The sequence below is a fragment of the Marmota marmota genome, unplaced genomic scaffold, assembly GCF_001458135.2.
Source record: "Marmota marmota marmota unplaced genomic scaffold, marMar, whole genome shotgun sequence".
NCBI lineage: Eukaryota > Metazoa > Chordata > Mammalia > Rodentia > Sciuridae > Marmota > Marmota marmota.
The window spans coordinates 20,652,017-20,677,278 of record NW_026000241.1 but is presented as its reverse complement, the minus strand read 5'-3'; the positions used below and the strand labels follow the sequence as shown (position 1 = coordinate 20,677,278).

At 42.1% G+C, this 25,262-nt stretch overlaps 1 protein-coding gene across 1 annotated transcript in view; it reads right to left on the bottom strand.

The window, feature by feature from the left end:
* The window catches only part of Osbpl10 (oxysterol binding protein like 10), a 172,981-nt gene extending 147,970 nt beyond the window's left edge, over window positions 1–25,011 (bottom strand). The window contains exons 1-3 of the mRNA XM_048795377.1: window positions 24,973–25,011; window positions 24,518–24,737; window positions 21,573–21,652 (exon numbers count right to left, since the gene is read on the bottom strand). Of these exons, the coding sequence (XP_048651334.1) occupies window positions 21,573–21,652; window positions 24,518–24,737; window positions 24,973–25,011 (339 nt within the window). The remainder of the gene's footprint in view (window positions 1–21,572; window positions 21,653–24,517; window positions 24,738–24,972) is intronic.
* Between the last annotated feature and the right edge of the window lie 251 nt (window positions 25,012–25,262).

Here is a 25,262-nt window from a genome sequence, read left to right as displayed (position 1 = left end):
CCACCGGCTGATTCCTACTGCAGCCTCCATTAACAAGTCGTCTTCAGTTTTCTTCCTTCTTACACACAGGTAACTTTCCACATGTACTATTTTCCCTCCTTGGAATTGTCCACTGCCTATTCACTCACTAGCACCACCCCATCCATATTCCTGTTGACCGTCATCCAACTGAGCAATCAAAACAAAAACCCCTTGGGCACTCAGTGAGAGAGCACATCTTGAGATTCTGTCCAGTCAGAAAATGTGTCTCAAAGGGGAGATGCAATATGGAAGAGGCTTTTCAGAGAATGGAAGAGCAGAAAGTCGCAGAGAGGTGAGGCACCAAGAGATGAGCAGCACTGGAAGCTACCACGACCTCCAGGGCTGGAGGGATGGTGGGAAAAGTGTGTGGAAACAGCCCAGAAGCTGCAGCCCAACCTGGGGAGCAGGAGACATGTGGGAGGTTGGTGGGGAGGGCGGAGATACTGCCCGACTGCCAAGGCTCAGCTTCTCCCATTGGCTGACACCACTACCCCACCCCCAAGCGCAGAGCAAGAGATCCTGGGAAAGGCCACTCCACAGGCTGCAAGCATCAATGTTTATGTCACGAGATTCTTGCCACAGAGGTTTGTTCCTGAGCATGGTGCAGTGGGATTCTGTATGCTGTGGTATGTCCCCTGTGTTTTTCTCCAGCTGTCACCTTCAGGCTCAGCTCTTGCTGCAGCTCCCACCCTTACCATAAACACGTTTTTCTCTTCTATTTGCTCTTCCTGGAAGACTTTCATATCTTCCACCCCCCTCCCCCTTCACACGCATCCAACAGTTTGTGCAAATGTAGACACATCGCAGGTGCAAGGTCATGGTTAAAAACATTTTTCCTTTAGAACATGAATTCCAATATCTGGTTCCAGTTCCATTCAGTGGCTTTTTTTCTCCAGTTCATTTTAAAACTTATGCCTTACTATTCTCCAGTCTACTTTGTTAGACACAGAAGCTCACATTAAAGAACACTGTGTTCCTGTGCCAGACAGAGCCCATGGCTTTAACCACTTGTGCCTTTGCCCTAGAATTGACGGGAGCAATGCCCATCTTCCATATACCTGTTCCTTGCTGTGACCTCTTGGTTCAGGTTTAACATGGGAATACCTAAAAATAAAAGCATTTCTGGCCAAAAGCCAAGAACGCAAGGTAATCTGAAAGCTTGCCCAAGTGTCAATAGTATATTTCATATGTAAAGATGGAGCAGGAGGAAAGACACCTCGTTTCTTTTATCATATCCCAGATCCTGATACAAACCACAAGTCAGTTAGGAACACACTTGATTGCAAGTAACAGAATTGACAGGGCCTAAGCTTCAGAACTCTATCATTAACATCAGTTCAGAATTAAACAGTCCTAGTGTTGGTTTGTGGCTCTTTTCATCCTCCTCCTTAGCCACCATGTGTATATTAACTGGCCCAAGGGCACAATGCCTTGAGATGAAAAGTGTCACTTGGAGCTATGTCAGCCAATCTCACACATGTATCCTAAGTAGGAAGGAAGGAAAAGGAGACCAAGGAACTTTCTCCTTCTGTAGGACTCTTAACCAGAAAAACCTTCCCCTTCTGCACCACTAGTCTCAACTGGGTCTCATGACCATCCCTAGCTGCAGGGAGGGCTGGCAAGAAAGTACCTGGATGAGGGGGAACAGATAGGCCACTAGGGGCTCAGACCACAGCACCATTCATCCCTGGGACTAGGACCATTGACTCATGGAGCAAATTGGGGTTCTACTGGCAAGAAAAAGAATTGCTTGTTGTCACAGGCAGTCACCTACTCAACCATGTTCACAAGCTTCTAGGGGAAAAGGTCACATTGTGAGTACAGCATAGGTAGGTAGATTGCTCTCTTCCTGGGGTTATTCTGCTACCTCCTACTCATCTTGGAAGCAACCAGAGCCAAATAAGAAACATTATCCCATTATTATGGGTTATGGTACATACATACCAGACACAACAACTGCCTCAGAAATGAAGGACTGGAAAAACAACCTCCTTGTTTTCCAGAAAATATAAGGACAGATTAAGCAATGGTGTCAAATTTTGGGTTCGTCTTCTTTGACTCAACTTCTTTGAAGTTGAAAGAACTCTTGGGCCTGTCTGGCTCCATCTTTTTCAGTGGTGACAAACATTTGGCATGGCCCAGTTGCAATTCCCAGTGACGTCTAGTGTGCCCTCCATGTCTGCTTCCTGACCTTGGGCCTTGCTGCTCACTCCCCTGATCATGAGACCATTTGGAGTTTTTCAGGGCAGACCTTCATTCGTGAGTTTGCTTTGGCATCAAGCCTCTTCCCCTGCCTGCCCAGCCCTGCTGTGCTTAACACAAGCTGTCATTTATCCTTCTAAAATTGGTTCAACCCCAAATGGAATTGGTGGGCCCTTTCTTTGGGCTTTCACAGGACTGGGTTTATATTTCAACTCGGCTCACTTGTTCTGGATTATGGTATATTGGTTTAATTATCAGACCTCATATGAAATTGTCTCAGAACAGCAGTCATGGGGAATTTTTTATTAACCCTAGTGCTGAATAGTATCCAGCACACCTGTAGGAGTGGTCAAAGGGTTTGTTTTGTTCTGCTGCATTAAGGCACTTACACCAACTCAAAGTTCTTGAAATCTCAAAGTTCATCTCTGGCTATTCTTTCCTTTTTGTAACAGCCTTTAGTCACTACTCAGGGGCTCAGTTTATAGGCTATACTAGACCATACAAATGGTCACAATCTTTGCAGTTCTTCCCATGGAGAAGGGGAGTCTATCACTGCCTGCTGCATCTGGCTGGCCTTATGATTTGCTTTGACCCAATAAGAATGGGATAGAAGTGACCCCGTGTCATTTCTACTCCAAGACATCTGCTCATGCCATTTGAAAATCCTGCTCAGTCACATGTGACCAGACCTAGACTAATCCACTAGAGGATGAAAAACATACAATCTGTGGACATCGCAGACCCTGCTGCCAGTCAATAGCCAGTCACCTACTGTACATGTGGCTGAAGCCATCTAGGAACATCAGGCCCCTCACCCACCTGTCAGCCTACATGTGACTACACACAAGTAAATCCAAGCAAGACCAAGAGAGCCCTGCTCAGAAACATCCAGCAAAAACAGACTACATAGATGAAAATTTTAAGACATTAGGTTTTAGGATATTACATAGTAATGGGAAACTAATATACAAGATCTAAGGATGAATTTATAACATTTAAAGGTAAATAAGACCTCAGAATGTTTACTAGTCCTGATCCCTTGTTATATTTAAAAAACTGAAGCCCAAAAAACTGATCAATTATCTCTACAGCATACAGAGACAAGGCTGGAATTTTCCTTCATTCAGGGTCTCAATGGCCACAATACTTCATACCATAATGTGGTCTTTTTCAGGTTCAAGTGTATATTACATATCCAAGAAGTATCCATCAAGAGAGCTTGATAATAATAACAGATGCATTCCATTAAGTACCAAGTACTGGCTGGGTGCCATGGTGCATGCTTGTAATCCCAGCAGTTCCGGAGACTGAGGAAGAGGATCGTGAGTTCAAAGCCAGCCTCAGCAAAATCAAGGTGCTAAGCAACTCAGCGGGACCCTGTCTCTAAGTAAAATACAAAAAAGGGCTGGGGATGTGGCTCAGTGGTCCAGTGTCCACGAGTTCAATCCCAGGTACAAAAAAAAAAAAAACCATGATTTAATGACAGATCCATATTTGATATACTTGCATAGAAAGATTCAAGACCTTGAGAGAAAAATGTAAACAAAATACAAAATAAATTAATCCTAAGACAATATAAAATGTTGTCTACTCTCCCCTTTCGTTGAGAGCAATACATACACAAGCCCAGAAGGGTTACTCTGGGGAATGAGATGGATGGGCTAAGAGCAAGGGGGCAGCAGAGAGCTTCCCACATGGAAAAAGGCAACTAAAATTTTTCTTCCTTGTGCACTACACCAGGTTAAAGTATGAGAATGTTCCTCATGCCCTTCCTACAGGAATGCAGAGGTCAGCAGCAGCACATTCCCAGGTAATTCTGGCACCTTCTTGCCAATACAGCTGGCAATTATGAATCAGTATTATTATGACTGTATTTGATTGCGTTAGTAGTTACTGAACCTGTCCTTCAAGTTCTCCAAAAGTATTCATTCACTTTGCAGCGTCTCTGAAATTTGACAGGGGAAATGTTCTTACTTTATAGAATAAGAAATTGAAAGAAGAGTTCAAGGTCAAGGCTAATAGTAGAACCATTAAGACCTGCATTTCTTCCAGTCCTGGATGCTTGCTGGTATGTCTGCATGTTCCTTGGCAATATGAGGTAATAAGACCACATGGCATTGGCTTAAAAACCAGCAAATCAAAGCAGTTATCCAAGATCAGTATGTATAGTCACAGAAAAAAATTTAAAAAAAAAAAAAAAACATGCAGGGATATTTTTCCTCTTATTTCCCAAAGTCAACCAACTCCCTAGTAATATTCTTTTGTTTTTAGATATTAAAGAGGTACTTCAAGTTTAACCAGCCTGCACTGTGCATCCCACTGTGTGTGTGTGGGGGGGGATATTTATAACTTTGCAATGCATAGAAATCCCCAATGCCCAGAGAGTCCATGTCTAGATGCCCCAAGAAAAGTGCTTCTTCCTCAGCCAGAGGCATGAAGGCAAGCTGAAGAGTAACATGCCCCCTTGCCTACTCCCCAGCCCACCCCTCCCCATCATGTACCTTAGATGACCAAGGGCCAGGAAACCGACAAGCACCTCTCTCTGCATCCGCTCTCAGTGGGATGAGGCAAGAGGACGTACCACTGTCTGTTCGTACCACGGCAGAGCGCGTACAGCCCATGAGGACAGCCAAAGCCCTGCTGGTCCTGGCCCCAGCACTGCTCACTGGGACTGCTAAGCTTCACCCTCAGGCTACCATTCTCCCCACTCTCTTCCGTCAGTGCAACAGAGCATGGGAGAAAGAAAAATTTCAGAAATAGGCGATATGCCTCTTCAGTAGAGGCATGTGCCAAAAGTCCATGCAACTTTCTCCAGAAATATGCAGAATTCTGGCAATGAAGGTCCCAGGCTGCAAGTATGGAGTCCCCTTGAAGACTGTAGCAATCCCTGGAGCAACACACCCTTATCAGCCACGATGGAGCAGGACTGAGCATTCTAGCTTTGCTGTTAAAACATCTCAGTTTTTATCTGTCTCTCCTTGGGAGAGATGCCTGGGAGTCTCAAAGACATGATGGATAGACTATCTTGCATCTGGCAAAGAGAACAGGGCTTTTCCCAAGAGCATAAGCTCAACTGAAGAGCAACCCCACCAGATTCACTGCCCTCATGTGCACCAAAATACCAAAAGAACCTCAAAGGAAGAGCCCAAACACATAGGGATGACTTCAAACCTCACTTCTGTCATGCCCTGGCCATGTGGCCATTTAAACTCTCTCTGGGGCTGGGGATGTGGCTCAAGCAGTAGAGCGCCCGTCTGGCATGCGTGCGGCCCGGGTTCGATCCTCAGCACCACATACAAACAAAGATGTTGTGTCTGCCAAAAACTAAGAAACAAAATATTAAAATTCAAGAAAAAAAAAGAATACTGATTTAAACTCTCTGCCTTGATTCCCTTATCTGCAAAACCAGCTTTAAACTGGGCATGGTGGCTCACGCCTGTAATCCCAGTGGCTTGGGAGGCCGAGGCAGGAGGATCCCAAGTTCAAAGCCAGACCTAGCAATGGCGAGGCACTAAGCAACTCAGCAAGACCCGTCTGTAAATAAAATACAAAAAAGGGCAGGGATGAGGTTCAGTGGTTAAGTGCCCCCGAGTTCAACCCCTGGTACAAAAAAAAAAAAAAACTTCAATACCTGATAGAATATTGTAAGGGTAATTATTCCCCAGCCTTAGAAGCATTCAGTAAAAACTGGAAACCCTGTTTAGTTGGGACAACTGGTGTTTGAGTGCAGGCGCTACTACCTGCACAAGCAGTGATGGTGCTGAGCATCTCACGCTGCCCTCGACAGACCCCTCAACAACAAAGACTGTCCAGATAAATGTGTCAGCAGTGCCAAAGAGAAACCCTGGTATGAGGCAATACACGTCCCAGGAACTTATGAGTTATAGTGCATCATTTATTGCAGGAGGATGTGTTTTGTGGTCTTGGAACACGTTATTTCCATGGGACCAAAGTTGGTCACACAAAAACAAAAACCAATCAATACATGATGAGAATCAGGGAATTTTAAAGCTTCCTAGCTGCAAATGAAAGAGCATCAAGAGCTGTGTACTGCACACGGTAGGTAGTTGCTAAATGCCCACAGTACAGTGCACCAGAGAAAGCTTTTTAATAAAAAAATTAATATTCAGATCTGCCAAGTAACAGGGCTTTGGGGGATGGAAAAGGCCATTAAGATAAGCTGCCAGGTAGATGAATGGGAAATAAATATCCTGAATCCTGGTGTCAGGCTTCCGCAGCCATTGCCAGCTGCTGAGCTGGCCTAAGGAGAGTTCAGAGAGAAGAAAGTTCCTGAAGGTGGGTGCCAACCTACTAATGGAACTCAGAGTTCCATTTAAAATATCTCTGTATCCTGAACCCAATGGGGTTCTTGATAACCTGTCTGGGTGACTGAGGGTAAGTGTCAAGAGGCCTATGGAGAGGGTAAAGGCTGCAAGAAGATAATGGAAGTAAAGTTTGTGGCACAGAAACATCATCAAATCTGTAGCACAGGAAGGAGAGGAATGTCAGTGCCTAGTAGACCACCACACACACACCCCAGCAGATCTGAGTTGTCTACCTTGGAACTCAACTGGGGGAGATGGACGGTTTGTCAGAGCAGAACTGATTCTATAAGCCCCAAGATTAACTTCCCAGATACCTCGGTTTTCCTATGTACCTTACACTAGAGATTATTTACAAAGTTTTTCTTTCCTTTTTGGGCTGAGAAGTGTCAACTTCTACATTTCAGGAAGTGTCCCACATTCTGTTACAAAACCAGAGACAATCAGAATCTCTGCTCAGCCTGCACGCTGTTCACGCATCAGCTTGGTCTACAGGCTTTGATGTATCAGATCTAGATTCAAAGTGCAGCCCCTCGTTAGGTATGTGGCCTAAGATAGTTATAACCTCTCATGACTCTCCTCATTGTCTATTAAGAAAGTAATAGCTACCTGATCAGAATGTTTTTAAGGATTTGGGCTGGGGTTGTAGCTCAATGATAGAGCACTTGCCTAGCATGTTAGGCTTTGGGTCCAATCCTCAGCACCACATAATAAAATTAAGGTATCGTGTCCATCTACAACTTAAAAAAATATTATAAGGATTTAGCTAAATAATCTCTATTAAAGTGCTGAACAGTGACTGGCATTGGATAGCTATTCATGGTTAGGTCACCCACAACCTTCCTTCACATGTAAATTATGTCTCAATGTTTAAAAAATAAGTAATACATGTTAAGATGGCATCAGAATGGGCTACAGAACGCTCACCTATACAGGACAACCTTCCCTTCTAATCTCTCATCTTCCATGACACATCATGCATTCCCTCTCCAAGACCCAACCTTCTACCTCCATCTCCATTTTGTAGCCCGACTTGCCAAGACCTTCGCATGCCTCCTCCCAAGTTGTCTTTAACTCTCAGGAAGGAGTGGGGGGCGGGGAGACCACTCAGGTCCTTGATGGTCTCAGCTAAATTGCAAAAATCAATAATTACTTCTCAAAGTTCACATCAATATGTAAATAACTAATAGGAAATTCGCCCAAGGAATAAGTATTTTTGATAGGTTTTTTTTTGTTTTTTAAATGTGTTGGATTACACATGGTTTTTAGAAGTTTTTACAGGGAAACAACTTTAAACTTAAAGTTTAAAAAAAAAAAAAAAACACTCCCTTGCTCAATTTCATTAACACTTTACCCCATTTGTTCCCTCTCTCCTCCTCTAGACATGTGCATACAACTATATAAATGAAACATTTTCCTTAACCATTTGAGGGTTACATACATCATGGCCTTTTATCCTAAATACCTCACTCTTCACTATACCTTTCTAAAAACAAGGATATTCTTTAATGACAGGATAGTTATTAACCCTCTTTAATCTACTGTCCACATTCCAATTTTTGTTAATGCAAAATTAAAGGGACAGGTTATTGCATTGCCTCTTTGCCCTCATTTAATTTGCAAATTTTTTAATATTGACTCCCCCCCCCCAAGACCTATGGATTAAACTCAGTCTTGTGCATGTTACACCCACAGACCCAGATACCAGACAATTTTGAAGAACATAATTGTCACGGGATGTATTTTTAAGAATATCTTAAAATACCTGCTATTGCCCTCTGGTCTCTGACCCCACTTTATGGGAACCTGCCACCCCTCCCCCAATACAGCACATATTTGTCTGCCTTCCCCACAACTGTGTAAGTTCCACAGGGCCAGTCTCCATGGTCCATCACCACATTCCCAAGTTCTAGAACATCACGGTACACACGTGCCTAGTCAACCTTCTAAGCCTCTCTTCCAGAATCAGCAAAACAGGAACCAGACAATCCCACTCTATACTCACAGTGAGGTCCAGCGTAGAAGAGGTCCTCAGACTAAGGACTATCTACCCCACTTCAATAGGCACTTCAGGGATCTATATAAAACCATCCATCAGTGTTCTAAATAGAAAATAGCAATTCAACTGCTTATCTCAGAACAAAGCCTTACTTTAGATGGTGAAATAAACTACTTCAATTGTCAAACGGCACAATTTTTTTTTTTAATAAAGAAAAATTTTAAAGGTTTCCTTGACCAAGATAATCTTCCTCAGAAGTACTAATCCTTTAAGGCAAGGCAGGCAGCCAAATTTTAAAATTATGCTCAAGAAGGTACGCAAAATTGTTACACTTTATTAAGATAATAAAAAAGTCCCCAAACTTTATTGTTTTAATAAAAGCTACTCTTATATTGTGTTTTATTTACTTAATTTGATGGTATGTTTAGGAGGGCAATGTTTTATACTTAGTTTTAAGTACTCAAGAGGTAATTATCTATGAAAAATTCTAGAAAAAAAAAATGGCACCCATCCTAACACGAAAGTAAAATCTCTCAGTCGCAGAAGCAAGCAGATAGAGCCAAGGGAAGAGTAAATCCCCAGATGAGCTCATCCACCCTGACTGGGAGTTTAATCAAGGGTAAACTCATCTAGTCCCCAAAGACTTGCTACTTAGGAAAACAGATATCGCTCCATGACTCTTCAGCATCTCAGCTTGGGATATTTTATATCTCAGCATCTCAATGGGGGACAAGGCACATCTAGTTTTTTTTAATTTTTTAAGTTGTTGATAGTCCTTTATTTTATTCATTTATTTATACACGGGGCTGAAAATTGAACCGAGTGCCTCACACATGCGAGGCAAGCACTCTACCACTGAGCCACAACCAAAGCACCCCATCTTGCTTTTTATCCAACAACCAGGGAGGAAAAAAAAGTCTCAACTATTAAGTCAGGAGAGTACATAATTCAGTGAGATGTACCAAGTGACTTTATGATACACATGGGATTCCACCCAAGTACCATTAACCAACCCCCTTCATCCTCCAGGGGCATTCCCAATCCCTGAAGTCTGGAGATGGAAAGCTCTGCTTACTGGACCAGGAGGGGCCCGCCACCAAAGAGTTCCATCAGGGAAAAGGCCACTTGACATTCATCATTAATCACTATTTGGTTCAAATAAAGGGGAGAAAAGCAGCACTTCCCTCAAAGAGCATTAAACTTTAAACACTTCAAACTATATCAAGTAAAATCAATTCAGAGTGACAAGAATAGAAGCCTAATCGGAATAGAAGCCTAATCGGAATTGGCGAAGAATTTGGAATTACATCTTCAAGGACATTTGGTTTTAAGACTTTCAAGTGAAGGACATCATGAGAATCAGGTTAATCAGCTGCTACCCCCAGAGTGTCTCCCTACAGATAAAAGGCCAACTGACAGTGGCCCAAGAGCACAGCACTTAGCAAACCACAAGTTTTACAAATTTAAATTTTAACCATTTGCATAATTACATCTCCATATATACTTTGTGTGTGTGTGTATGTGTTTTGCTGGGGATTGAACCCAGGGTCTTGTATATGGGAGGCAAGTACTACCAACTGAGCTGTATCCCCAGCTCCTATGTATATTTTTGGTTGTAGATGAACACAATGCTTTTTTTTTTTTATGTGGTGCTTAGGATCAAACCCAGTGCCTTGAATATGTGAGGCAAATACTTCACCACTGAGCTATAACCTAGTCCTTCACACATATAGCCCAGTACTGGCTAGTCCACAACACAAATGCCACAAGAAGCCCAACCTAGCAAGGTTCTCCCCTGCCCACATCCCCGTAAAGCCCAGTACCCATTGTGGACACTAACTCGGTGCCTGGCTCTGTACTGAGCACAAGGGACATGATTCTTGTGCACTCTTCACAGCTCAACCTTCCCACCTACAATTACTGTCCCCTTTTAGAGAGAGTAACTTGCCCCGAGTGCCATCCCACAGCCCTTGCCCTCCTAGAGCCACTCAGACACACGATGACCCGAGCAATATCTAACTGGTTAAGTTGATTATTCTAGAACTTTCTAACACATGAATAAAAATCAAGCAGTCTATAATGAGACTCCACAAAAGGTTTTATAATCAGGTTTTAGGGACAATTTTTAGCTACTACTTCTCAGCCATCCACCTCCAGAAGGGAACTAGCTCAACAACTGAGTTACATGTTGAGATGTTCAGCCAGAGCCAGGCGAGTCTGTGGTACAAAAAACTGGTATTTGTGACATGCTTATTGGCATTAAATCCTGGTTTTTCAGTAAGGTTGATGCCATTGTTTTGCTCAATTTATAGAAGCAGAAACCGGCTAAGAGATTATTCTCTTACTGGGATTACAAGGCTAGTTGGCAGCTCGTTAGTGGCCCAGACACGTCCAGAAACCAGGTCCTTTGACTCATTTCCCTATCCTGCCCACCACACTGGAAAACCTCTAGAAAAAAAAAATTTTGGGTGGTGCCTGGGATTGAACCCAGGGCCTTGTGAATGGGAGGCAAGCACTCTACCAACTGAGCTATATCCCCAGCCCTAGAGATTTTTGCTACATCAAAAAGAAAAAAAAATATCAAGACAACCTACAAGAATTGGAGGAAATACTTGCAAATTATATATCTGATACAAAGGTCTAGTATCCAGAATAAGAACTCAAGCAGCTAGGCACCATTGCACCTACAATCCCAGCTACTTAGGAGGCTAAGACAGAAGGATCCCAAGTTGTAGCCCAGCCTAGGCAACTTAGCAAAGGTCAATCTCAAAATAAGAGTTTTTAAAAATGGCCAAGGGCTAAGAATGTAGCCTAGTGGTAGAGTGACTCTGGGTCCAATACCCAGTGCTGAAAAAAATAACCTATGTGTATATATTTGTGTGTATATGTGTACATGTGTGTGTATGTGTGACTCAATGAAAATAAATTAACAAGGATTTTTATAAATATTTCTCCAAAGATGATATGAATGGATGATAATATAAAAAGATGCTCAACATTACTATTCTTATTCATTAGGGAAACACAAATCAAAGTCATAAGGAGATCACACCCACTAGCACGCTGCTATAACAAGTGTTGGCAAGGATATGGAAAAAATTGGAACCTTCATACATTGCTGATATAATTTTACATTCTTATGTCTACTTTGGAAAACAGTCTGGTTGTTCTTAAAATGCTAGATATAGAATTACCATATGGTCCAGAAATTCCAATCTTAGGTATACACCCACAAGAATTAAAAACATACACAAAACCTCGTGCATAGAGGTTCTTAGCTACATTATTTACATCAGTCAAAATGTGAAAGTAAATATCCATCAACTGATGGATTCAAACGTACCACAGACCCACAATGGAATATTATTCAGTTATAAAAAGTGAAATACTGACTCATGTCCCAATATGAATCGGCGAACCTTTTCTCAATGTGAAGTGAAAGAAACCAGACACAAAGAGCCCCATTATATGATCCCATTTATATAAAATATCCAGAATAGACAAATCCATAGAGACAATGGTTATGGTTGCCAGGGACTGGGAAGAAGGAATGGGTGGGAAATGGGGAGTCACCACTAATGGAAACAAGTGGTCCCATTTGGGGGTGATAATGTTCTGATGTGAGAGTAGCAGTGGTTGCATAACCTGGGAAAATGTACTTTTAACACTAAGTTACACACTTCAAAATGGTAAGTCATATGGTATGTAAATCAGATCTCAGTTTAGGAAGGAGAAAAAAAAGGAGACCCACTTGCTACTTTCCGTAATGCGAACCTGCCTCAAGGTTGTTGTAAGAAACCTATGGTGATCCAGAACTTTCCATAGTACCTGCCACACAATGTGAGAGATACTATTTATTATTTACTTTTCCTCAAAATGCATTCCTTAAGATTAATATTTTAAAGATACTTTGCTTTAACATTTCTGGCCAATTTTCAGTTATTGGAAGCTAACAGCTCTTTGTACATACATGGAATTGTCGTACATGATAATTACACAAAAAGCTAATATTTATGAAATTGACAACTTGATCTAGTTTTGGGGGGAAACCCAAATCCAACACCACTACAAACATTACGGTGATTGATACCAACAATGTCACTAACAACAGGGATTAGGGGGCAGGGTGGGCATTCACTGAGTTAATAACAGATTAAATGGTTTATAGCCACCCATGTGTCAATGCTGGGTAAGATTTCCCTGCCATTCCAGGTCTCCAAAGACAGTCACCCCAGAGGGCAAGCAAGGCACCTAGGGAAGCAGCACCATGATACTACTGGTGAATACCGGACACGGGAAAAGAGCAAGGTCCACTCTGACCAGGAAGGCATCCCAACAATGTGCTTAAATAACTACACAAAGTAGAGGACACAGGATGGACAAAGACAAGGATGTGTGACAGCACACGTGTGGTCAGGGTTACTCGTCTAGAATGCTCAAGTCATGGAGGGAAAGAAACGGATCCTAAACCAACAGGCATCCAATGCCAAGATCAAGTTCTGGTCTTCAACTTAGATGTCAAGTGGTCATCAGGGCCAGGAAGCAACCCTGACTGGCAATCTTTCCTCCTCTTCTATCCTTCACAAAGCAGCATGGGAGACGTTTTTGCCATGGACAGCTCTAAGGGTGACCATTTAGCAGACCCCAACCACAAAAGACCATCAAGCTTCAACTTCAGACAAGCAAGACATGTCCTGCGTGCACAAAGCAACTGGAGAAGTGAAAGCAATCAAGATTTTTGGGCTGGGGCTGGGGCTCAGCAGTAGAGCGCTTGCCTCGCACATGCGAGGCCCTGGGTTCAATCCTCAGCACCACATAAAGATGAATAAGACAGTTTGTCCTACTACCACTAAAAAATAAATATTTAAGAGAAGAGATTTTAAGGCCATGGCCCTAGGGAAGACTGAACTCCCACTATGCAGATAGGGAAGAAGGGACATGGGAGTAAGGGAGCACCCCTCAAGAAGAGGATGAACTAGACACTGGGAAATTCCTTTTTTAGAAATCATTAAGTAGCTATGGAAGCTTTAATTGGCTCTGTGCAACAGAACTTCTGATGATGGAGACAGTTTATACCTTGCTGCTCAATACAAAGCCCTCAGCCGAATGTGGCTAAATGCTACTGAAAAACTGAATTCTTATGTTTGATTAAGTTGCCTCACTTGCCATGACACAGACAGCACAGATTTAGAGTCTAATTTTTTTTTAAGTAGATAAATGGAACAAAGGGAGTTTGGAATCCCTATCACACTGTGAAGAAGGTGCAAGTCCCTTCTCCCAAATTCCTATGCTGGATCCCCACCCCTAGAGTGACAGCATTAGGAGCTAGGGTCTTTAGAAGGAGATTAGGTCATGAGGGTAGAATACTCATTCATGAGATTAGAGCCAACATAGAAGCTGCTCAGAAAGCTCCCCTGCCCGCTCTACCACAGGAAGATGGAGCAAGATGGCACCATCCAGGAGGAAACAGGCTCCCAATGGGAGCCAGATCTGCTGGTGCCTTGACCTAGGCTCTCCCAGGCTCCAGAGCTGGGAGAAATCCATCTGTTGTTTCTATGGTGTGTTTATTACAGAAGGCTAAGTGCACGAAGACATTCCTTCCATTATTTCTTGAATTTTCCAAATTGTTCTGAGAGGCCTCAAATTTGCTTAATTGTGAGAGAAATTCAATGTCATTTGTCGATTACCTGTAACATTCTGAAAATTCAATCAAGGAGTTACCAGCACTGTTCCCTCTAGATGAATAAAAAAATCAAGCCAAGTAGAATCAACCTGAACATCTTCATTAGCAAACATTTGACTACATTTTTGTTCAAGTAAGCACCATGAGGCAGGGGCCGGTACATGGGAGTGGATGACATCTGAAGTCCCAGGTGACCGTTGGGCTTCAGAGCCCACAGATGTCACTGGTGCAAGCACACATCTTCTGTTGCACTGCATCCTAACCAAAGCCATCTGGCTCACACCCCAGGGCAGCAGAGACTCAGGAAGGCTCCAGTCTCTCACTGTCAGAAACTGAGGTCGCTGGAAAGAACAGCAAAGCAGTAGCTCCAATTTCTTCATGCTTCACATTCTACCACAGATCCGAAGGTCAGACAAAATTCCCCACCCCTACCTTTACCCCCTCACCTCAAGAGGCAACCCTTTCAATTCCCCAGAGACAGTGCACACATGCCTAGACCTCCCAGGTAGCCTCTCAGTGTCTCCAAACAGGAATGCCTGCCCCTGGCATCTCGGCTGTGTCTTCAGTTGGGCCTCTCAATTCATTCACTCCTGTGCACTTAAACAAGCAAGTGGTGACAAAGGCTGGGTGACAGAACATACAGCCCTTGGGACAAAAGGCATCCAGAGAGCATGCTCTCCTGAGCCAGCCAGTCACCAGACCAGCCCATCCCTCTCCAGCCTCTGCTCTTGCTGTCCCATGTCTCACTGTGCCCTGATGAAACCCTTGTGTCACAAGGGTACAGGTCAGACACCCTGGTAAAAGCAGGGAGGTTTCTTAGGGACTTTATCAATGGTGTCAGCTGTCACTGGGAGGCTGTATGAACAGGGAAGAGAAGAGCTGCTCCACCAACTCCCGGGGCTGTAAAAAACCCTGGTCACCGGATAACACAGGACTCAAAAGACTGCAAAGCCTCACACATGAATTAATATGCAACTGTCATTCTAGGGGTTAGAAAAAAGGAAAAGGCTTGTGATTTGAGCAGCTTCCGGCATGAATATTTATACATACATTCCCCGAAACTCAGCAGCTTTCACAGCTCGTTCAAGACCTCCTAAGACTTATAATGAATTTAAAATCCTGTATTAGACAATCATATTCCTCCAATCAAATTAGCATAAAACTTTATTCAAAAATTTGCATTTAAATTTAGAATTGCCTAGCAAGGATGATCAGCCCTAACCATAGGCCCATCTGATCTAACCACAGTGCCTTCAAACTCTATATAGATGCAAATTCCCAGGGACCTGCTGTCATCCTAGGTGTAGCCATCACGCTTGCCCTCATTGAGCAGGCCGAATGTGGGAGACAGACAGGAAGCTCATTAGAGCTCAATGTAGTAAAAGCCAGAACGGATCCAGACCCAGGGCCCTGGGAACCCAGAAAGAATTTCAAATACCATGAGTATCGGAAACTAAAATGTATCCACAAATTGAGGACAAAGTGCTATACTTTTCATGTTGTAAGATGGGTAAAATAGCAATAAATACTTCCCCCTTTGATGTCCACAGCTTCCCATCTGAATCCAACCAAGATAATGTCAAGGAATAATGGCTGAAAAGTGACCAAAAAGAACAAGTAGCTGGGCTGGGATTGTGGCTCAGCGGTAGAGCGCTCGCCTAGCACGGGCAGGACCCGGGTTCGATTCTCAGCACCGCATAAAAATAAAGGCATTGTGTTGTTTCCATCTACAAAAAAGATTCTCTTTAAAAAAAAAAAAACAAGTAGCTAACTGGAAGATAAAACTCAATGGAGGTAGCTCAGTGACAGAGCACTTACCTAGCATGTCAAGGCCTTGCCTTAGAACCCCAGCACAAAAGAAAATAAAATCCACAATGGAGATCCCAGAAATCTAAGAAACAGGTCTCTATTCAAATACAAAAAAAAAAAAAACCCACAATCAAACAGCACAGGCCTGCAGCCTAAGCCTAATCTTTTAGTCCATCATGGAGATGTAGGATGCTCATGAAATCAATTGGCTTCTGTGAATATACATGCAGAGAAAAGTCTAGAAGGATGGACCTCAAGAGGGTCACATGTCTTTTTCATATTTACCCATGGAGAAGCATCTGGAAGGATGTACATCCAAATGTTAAAGTAGGCATCTACCTTCTAAATGTTTTATACTGTGCATCTCAGTAATTTTAAAAAATAATGCAGCTTTCATTATGGGAAAAAGACGACCTTCACAAGCCATAAGTGGTAAGTGACAGAATGCTTCCAGTAGGGACAGCCACCAGGAGTGCCAATCAGAAAGCAGCCCACTGAGCCAAAAAAAGTTAGCAAGCCCTGAGCCCATCAAGACTAGGAAGCATCCCACCCCATCTCACCATGGCCAACCTGGCTGAAAATCTCCAGTCTAAGAGGAGGTGTCACACAGTGATCCTTCAAGGACTGAAGGGCCAAGGAGGAGGCACTCAAGCCCATCAGAGCAGACTGAAAAGGGATACTTCAGACAATTCACACACTTCCATATCTGGAAGGAAAAACGAAAAATCAAAGAAATACTGAAATTTCAAAAAATATTGAAGACAGTAAATTTAAAAATCCCATTGGTTGATCTGGATTAAATGACATGAAAATCCTCAAAATCTGAATGTTCTTCTGAAGTTCTATAGTTGTGTGACTTTTGTTCCCTTTGCCACACTTTCACAGGTCAGAAAGCAAGTTGAAAATAGATCTGTATTCATACATTTATCTAGCTTTCTTCCCCATCCCCCAAATATCGACTTTTGTTAATTTTGAATGACCCCAAGTTCTTGGATGAGACCACTTGAGAGTGATGGGGCCTCTCTGAAAACAGGCACATAACCACAAATGGATTAGCGAGCACACTTGCATTCCTGGAAGAGTCCGTCATTGCACAAGGGCAGCCGAGAACCTGAACTTCCAAGAAGTAGCCTTGCTGAAAAAAATCTGTGTTCCCCAAGTCCCCAGCACCTCAAAGCACTCCACATCAGAAACAGCTTTTGCCTGCACTCCCTTGTGTGAGCCTACAACCTATGAGACAGAAGAGAGCTGTTGTCAACCATTTTCAAAGACAAGGAGACAATGTCAGAATACACAACACAACTGACAGAGCAAGGATTAAGAGGTCTTCTCACTCCAAATCCCATGATATTTCTTCTAAATCAACAGCATAAGTCAGAACACAGGCATAATCGGAGGACCCTTCTTAAGATTCATTAGAACCTGCCGAAAACACTTTGTATGAAGAGCTTACACATCAGCACAGACACCCAAAAACAGCATAAAAAAGCCAATGTTACTTTCGAGTATTATCATTGAAGAAAAATTTGAAATCAGAATCAACTTAAGACTGGCAAAGGGTCCCTCTGATTAGGTATTCATCTGAGCCATCCTATCACAGAGCTTTCGCCTCCAGGATATAAGAACATATGGGGTCATGGGTGGGAGAAGATATGGTCCTTTCTAACCAGCTGCCAAGCTAGGATGGGAGATGGGGGAGAGGTAGCATCAAGTATCTTGCACTCTGGCCTCTGCTTAGTGTTATCCACTCTGTGACTTCAAGCCCATCATTTAAGCTCAGCTGGCCTCATCTTCAAACTCAGCAAAAGGAGGCAATACTACCTACCTTGCAGGACCACTGTGGTGAGCAATATCATCATAGATACACCTCCCAAACACAATGTAATCACTCCCCTTACTTCTACCAACAGGCCAGCTCCTGTCCCACCTTCAGTGCTCAAGTTACCCAGACACTCTGTCCTGGAAGTTTCCTAACCCCACCCACTTCAATGTCACTACCATTAGAATGCTAGATGAAAGTGACAGGACACCAACTCCTGCACTGGATACTTCCAGAGTCACCCACACATTAAACTCTGAGGATGCCCTCATGGCTCTCAAAACTCCCCTAGCCAATGCAGGACTCCATGCTGTTTTAATTTTTATACTGCAGTAAAAAAAAAAAAAAAAAAAAAAAGACTGGCAGTTTCTATTTAGAAGCAGAAGTTCTCCTAATGGGACCCCCCACCACCCAGGGAGAGAAGCACAGCATCTGTGAGGGCAGAGCAAGATCAGGAAACCAGAAGTTCCAAGTTCCAGGCTCAGCTGCACAGACTCCTTCATGTGCACGTCATAGGGAGCTGAACTAGAGAAACAGACCTTGAAATTCTAAGTACCAACATTTATTTTTTAAGGCCGGGAACTGATTTAGTGTTATCTACTTTTAATTTTTTCAAGAAAGAAACAGTAGCACCTGTTTAAAAAAAAAAGTCAACTACTGATAAATGCAATTGCATGAATGAAATTCAGAGCATTTTTTTGTACATGAAAGTAGTCAGAAAAGCCATGCAATTCTACCTCTAGAACATTCTGGAAAAAGCAGAACTACAGCCAAGAAGTCAGTCAGTGGTGGTAATTGCTGAGTGTTTAGAGCAATGAGGAGTGACCATAACCAGTTAATGAAGGAAATTTGGGGAATGGTGGAATTGGGATTACAGTGGTTACATAACTGTATGCATGTGTTAAAACATGCTCAATTTACACTTGAGAGTATATTTTATTGTGCAAGTATTGTATCTATCTGAAATTTTAAAATTACTGATCAATATTCTATATCTTTTGCACTGAAAATATATTTTTAATCCTCTAGTTTTTCAATTCCTGAAAAAGTAATCTTGTATGAAATACAGGTGGCTTTGGGAACAAAGCCTCCTTTTTCTCATTTCACTTCTGGATCGAGGAAACCCTCACCAGGGAGTAACGAGTGTGTTTCAGACCGCTGGACCGGTCTTTCTCAGATCCTGAGTTCTGGCTATCCTACAATGCTCACCAAAATGAGTTGGAACAGCATGCCTAGTGTTTGTTCCAGAGAACACCCCATTTTAAATGAAAAGTCTTTAGAAGAATTTCCTAGGACAATATTGTTTATACTGTACTGGGGAAGAATCTGATCAGCCTAGAGAAAATGAAGAAACAAAAGATGACTTAGTATATATTCCTAATTACCAGGATAATTAAGCAGTGATCCTACAGTTAGCTGGGTGTCAAACTAAGACCAAATTCATTTTTCACTACTAATTTCTGCAGAAGCAGCTTTGACTTTATCTCCAGTTCTCAAGTTAGGAATCCTAAAAGCCTAAACATCCAAATTGTTATTTGTTTCTATTATTAAATCAATTAGAACTCCTGAGACTGACCAGAATATATTAGGAAATCACATTCTCCTCCAGAGAATCTTTAAATTCTTTTCTTCATTGTCACTACCATTAGGATACTGTCACTTTTCCTTCTCTTCAGTGATTCATTAAAATAGCAACATACTTACAGCTAGTTCCCCTACACCTCACTTCTTACTCCCAAAGCAAATTTCAGAATCATCAATGATTTAAACATGATTAAACTATAAATTCTCCAAGAAAACTCTCAAGAACATTTTCTAATTTTGGGAAAAGCCCTTACTAGTCATAATGCAAAACCAAAAGCCCCAAACAAAAATTCATAAACTTGACCATAAAAATTAAGTGTTCTAGCCAGGTGTGGAAGCATACGCCTATAATCCCAATGGCTTGGGCGATGGAGGCAGAAGGATTGCAAGTTCAAGGCCAGCTCAGGAACTTAGCACGAGGCCCTAAGCAATTTAGACCCTGTCTCAAAATTTTTTTAAAAAGGGGGGGAGGGGGGCTAGGGTTGTGGCTCACGGATTAAGCACCACTGGGTTCAATCTCTGTTACCAAAAGTTTTTTTAAAATTCTCTAACTTGCCAAAAAAAAAAAAAGCTTACTGAAAATACCAGCAACCTAGTAGAAAAAACAGGAGACAAGCAAAAACAAATGTCCCTCCTTAACAGAGCTTCTGCAAATGGAGAAAATGAACAATATAAAAAACAAGAATATAAACTGGCAGTTCATAAAAATACATGGCTGGGAGTGTAGCTCTGCTGTAAGGCCCGTACCTAGCATGCATGAGGCCCCAGGTTCAATCTCAAGCACCAAAATGATGAATGCCGGATGAACTTTGAAGACCTACTCAGCCCCAGGCACAATTTTAGAAATAAAAGTGAAAATGGGGTATCCACTTTTGATCTGTGAGAATATCAAAAAAGTTAATACCTCAAGATTAATGAGGGGGAAACAAACTTCAGAATTGGTGAGAGTATACCTTTTTAGGAGACAATTTAGCAATATCTATGAAAATTCAAATGTGATCCTACAATTATGCTGATACAAATTCATCCTGCAGATATACAACCTAGAAGAGCAAAAATATACGTGTAATGAAGATGTTACAGCATTAAGTATAATCAAAAGGAAACAAGCCCAAGTGTCCATAATACTACAGCACTAATATCCATTCCTCAGAGAACCCTCCAGCTATCCTAAGGAAGCTGATCCATAGGTCCAACATGGAAAGAGTTCCAATATAGGAATAAAAAGAACTAAAACAAGACCAGTATGCATTGTATTATTCCATTCAGTTTGATGCAGACGCAGGCATTAGATACACACACCAATCCATACTAACAAATGGCTAAATTTACTAGAATGACCACAGTGACAAGAGTAATTACTTCTAATAATATTTGGCAATAGGTTGGGTAAGACCTTTTTATTTTGTCTCATCTTATGAAAGATATATAAAAGAAAACTGCTTGGGGCATGTATAAAATTCAGAAAAAGACAGTAACTGGATACAATCACTAAATTTGGACTAGTTATATAAAAAGGGTAGTCCTAAGTATTAATTTTAACAAGTATTTTTTACTCTGGATAAGTGTTTTGCAATGATTTCCTGTATTTTCGTTATTAGACGTCCTCTGCCATAATCCACGAAAATACCCACATATCTGACACATACTTTTACAAGATCCTGAGAAAATATATCTTGCTTGGATGCCAAATTACCCAAGAGCAATTTTATACACTCAGAATGCAGAAGCTCCTTGCACAGAACATAATCCATTTGAGGTCTCGGTTTTATTTAAGGCTCAGTAACAACAACTAGTCTTCATGAACTGTAAATCTGACTACTGTCTCCACAATGAAATCATCCACTCAAGCTTCTCAATGGGCCAATTAACAGCTGCCTAAATTGACAACAGGAGCGATAAAAGTATCTTTCCAGAATCAGTGCCCATAGCATCTGCATGCTTCAGTAGTCTACCTACAAGAAAATTCTATTTCTTTTGACCCTGACCCTGTGGCAGGACAAATATGAATTCCATTATTGTGGATAACTTTAAAGGTAACATGAAAAATATCTCCCCTGAAGAAAACGAACAGGACTGAAAGTAGCCACCCAAGTGGCTCAGAAGCCCCCCTCCCAACCCATGGTTACTTACCTTTGAATTTGTTTCCATGTGATATTTGGCACAAGCTCGAAGCTGAGTCACCCAGAACTGCTTTTCTTTTGCATCAGCAGCTAAAATGGAGAAACAGATAAAGCAATGTGTGCAGAGATCACCCAACTTGTTTCTACACCTACCTAAGAGCGTCCCCCAGCCCTCTAGGGGCCTGGTGAGTGAGGGGGAAGGAGGAGAAAGCAGAGGAAAGCAACTTCGAATCAGTGTTCTCCAGTGTTTTTGCAATCATTTCCTGTATTTTCATGATTAGATGTCCTCTGCCATAATCCTTGAAAATACCCACATATCTGACACATACTTTCACAAGATCCTGAGAAAATATATCTTGCTTGGATGGCATCACAAGATGCCAAATAAGGTGAACTTACACCAAGAACCAAGCCACACCAAATCGCCACAGAAAATTTGCATTTGGACTACACTAAAAATGTAATCTGAAATATCTGTTATAAGAATAGGTTTGCCAATTTTTCAACCTCCTCTTAAGTCCTTTCTACTTTTAAAAAGACAGCAGGAAAGGAGATGTGTGATTATTTGTAAGTGACTATGTGAGGCTCATATGAGCATTAAAGTATAATTCTTCAGGGCCTTTTGTGATCCCAAGTTGCACTATGGAGTCATTTGCAAAATGGGCACTAGGTTAAATTACTGTTATAACATGTGTTCAAGGATTCATATTATTGGACAGAACAAGACACCAGATGAGATCCTCGAATTTCTCTCATAGACATTAATGGGCAATTCAACTGCATATCCTTCCAGCTATACCCCATCTCAAATAATATATATAATTATTCTTAATTGTCATGGGTGAGAGTTCTAATAAAATTTAAGTCAATTTGACTACAAATATTAACTGCATAAATGTTATTTATGATCAGATTATTAACTTCATAGTTATTGACCATGCCAAAAAAAAAATGATTCTCTTGAAAATTACACTCATTTACAAAAGTGGGTCTGAGCATCATTTGGTCAACCAAACCAGACTTCAGGTTCAACTTTCAGGTGAAGTAATCCAGAATTACAAAAATGGGAAATTATTTGGCCACATAAGTCATGGTGATGCCTTTAGTCTGGAGGCCTATGGCACATATGATGAACAGAATGAGACCAGGTGAAACTAACTCCGGAAGACAAAGGAGGTACTGACAGAAGCTTAGCATTGAAAATATTCCCAAAAGCTTACAACATAGTGCTCTCATTTTGCTACAGATGGAAGAGATGTGAAAAAATGGACAGCTAGCTCCTCATGGGATGGGCCCAGGATAAGCCATAAATACGCAGAAGTTTTATCCTGCCCTTTTGTAGTTAAGTTTTAGATAAATTTAGTGCTCTGTGACTATTCCGTGCAGATAAAACTTTTACGTTTGCTATTAAAATCGCCCTTTAAAAAAAAGTAGAATTTAATAATCCACAGAATATTAGCAACTCGATGGCAAAACGAGATGGCTCAATTGTCGAGTTACTTGGATTTCTCTTTTGTATGGATTTGTGTCATTCTATAAACCACAGGCAGGGTGGGGGAAGTGCCATTAAGTTTTTCACCTGATATTGTTTCTGCTCTGACAATTTATTAAGCAGTAAACGGCAAAGCGAAGCCAAGGACCATATAAATCTAGCCAGCTGGAATGCACACTGCATGAATCTCCAAAGAGCATGAATCTTAGCACGCCCCGCCCCCCCCAAAAAAAGAGCTTTCTTCAACTACAGGCATTTTTATTTCATAGGCTTTTGGATTGTTTTATAGATCCTGAAATAGGATTTATATAGAGATAATAAAGAAACATTAGCTTATTTCATCTCTTGGGTAGTAAAGCCTAGAAGTGGAAAAGTGAAAACTAGACCAAGAGGTAGTGAGTCCAGGCTGGCTTTGCAGAGGTGACAACCTGTCATGGTCAAGGACAGATAAGAGGCTGTTTCTTGGTACTTGGCTCATATTTTCGTGAAGAAAAAAATATTACTTTAAAAGGCAGACTTATCAGCTGCCCAATATCTGATACATCCGACCCTTCCTTGTGCCTTAATAAATCCCACACGAGTGCGTGCATGTGCACACACCCATGTGTTAGTTTTCTTTTAATAAAAAAGACAAAGCAGAAATCCAGACAGGAGAATCATGGCAATGTAACCCTAACAGAATCCTGGTAGAAAGGCCGGGCAATCAAATTACACTACTGCAATCAAGTCTGGCATTTCAGCAATGAATGTGCCTCTAGGCAGAGCTGGACTCCCTGGACAGTCATGCTCGTTCCTGAGGTTGCCCAGCAAACATCAGTCTTCAAGAGGTGAAGAGCAGGCGAAAAAGCACACAGAGGGAAATTAAATTAACACCAGCAGGCTCTACTGCTACCATGGATTGAATAAAACTTGAATAAAGGGCTCTTTACCAAGAGAAAGTTTGGGAGAAACTTTGGGAGGATGATACTCTAGCCCTTGAAAGGCTGGGTTTGGGGCTGGGGTTGTGGCTCAGGGATAGAGCACTTGCCTAGCATGCGTGGGGCACTGGGTTAATCCTCAGCACTGCATATAAGTGAAAAAATAAAGGTCCAATCAACAACAAAAAAAAAATTTAAAAAAGAAAAGTTTTGTACTCATAACACAAGCCACAGAGGGCACTAGAGTGAAGATGTGTACTATGGGGGCAAAAAAAAAAATAGAAATTGAGCAAATACTAAGTCTTCAGCAATCCTAAGCCTCTGCCACCTCTGTAAACACCACCTCTCCTTTGTCCTCAATTCCTCAGTTAATTAAAACAAGCAATTCCTAAGGTCAGCTCCACCTCCCTAGCCCAGGGATAAGAAGGGCAGTAACTGTCAGAGTCCTCCAAACCCAGTAAATCATTAAAGGCGATTAAATACAGCCATCACCATGACAACTATAAAGTAACCCACAAAGCCTGAAAAATCACTAAAAGCACGTACCTCTCAGTTTATACATCTCCCCATTAGCAGAGTACACGACCAGCATGTGGGGAGCCTCATCGCTCAGGGACACGATGGCTCCGGATAGAGACAGGGCTCCTCGAGGCTTCTGGTGTTTGCTTTGTTCATTTACAAAATACTGCAGGATGCCAGCCTCAAAATCCAGCACAAAGTACCTGCAAAGAAACCACGGTGCATCATTTTTCTCTTCCAGTCTATTCTACACAGCACACAGTGGGGCGGTGGGGTAAGGGGAGTACAATCCTGAAGTTGATATCAATGCTCCAAACCCATGAAGTTGCAGACCAAAAAGTTCCTCAAAGGGCCCCACAGAAGTCAAATGGCAGAGAACCCTGGATTCTCATGTCAGAATGGACCCTGTAAAAGGGCCCAGTGGATCAGGTCCATTCAAAACATGGTACAATTCCCACGGCTTCAGCTGGTGCCACGGATACCACATTAAACCTCAGAATGGCAAAGACTAGCAGCAGCATTGCAGCACAGCCTCACAACATACTCCACGTGACTTCAGAGGAACAGCTGGGATCCAGAAGGCCCCAAGAGCAGTGGTTTTATACCCAGGAAGCAGCAGCAAGCAGGGCCTCCACTTCCAACCAGCAGTGAGTGTATCAGGAGGAACCAGAGTACCTGGCATCATCTGTCAGGGAACTGGAGGGACTTCTGCAAACACCTGGACATACTTCAGTCCCTCCCATATATGCCTTTTAACAAAGAAGGGCAGAAC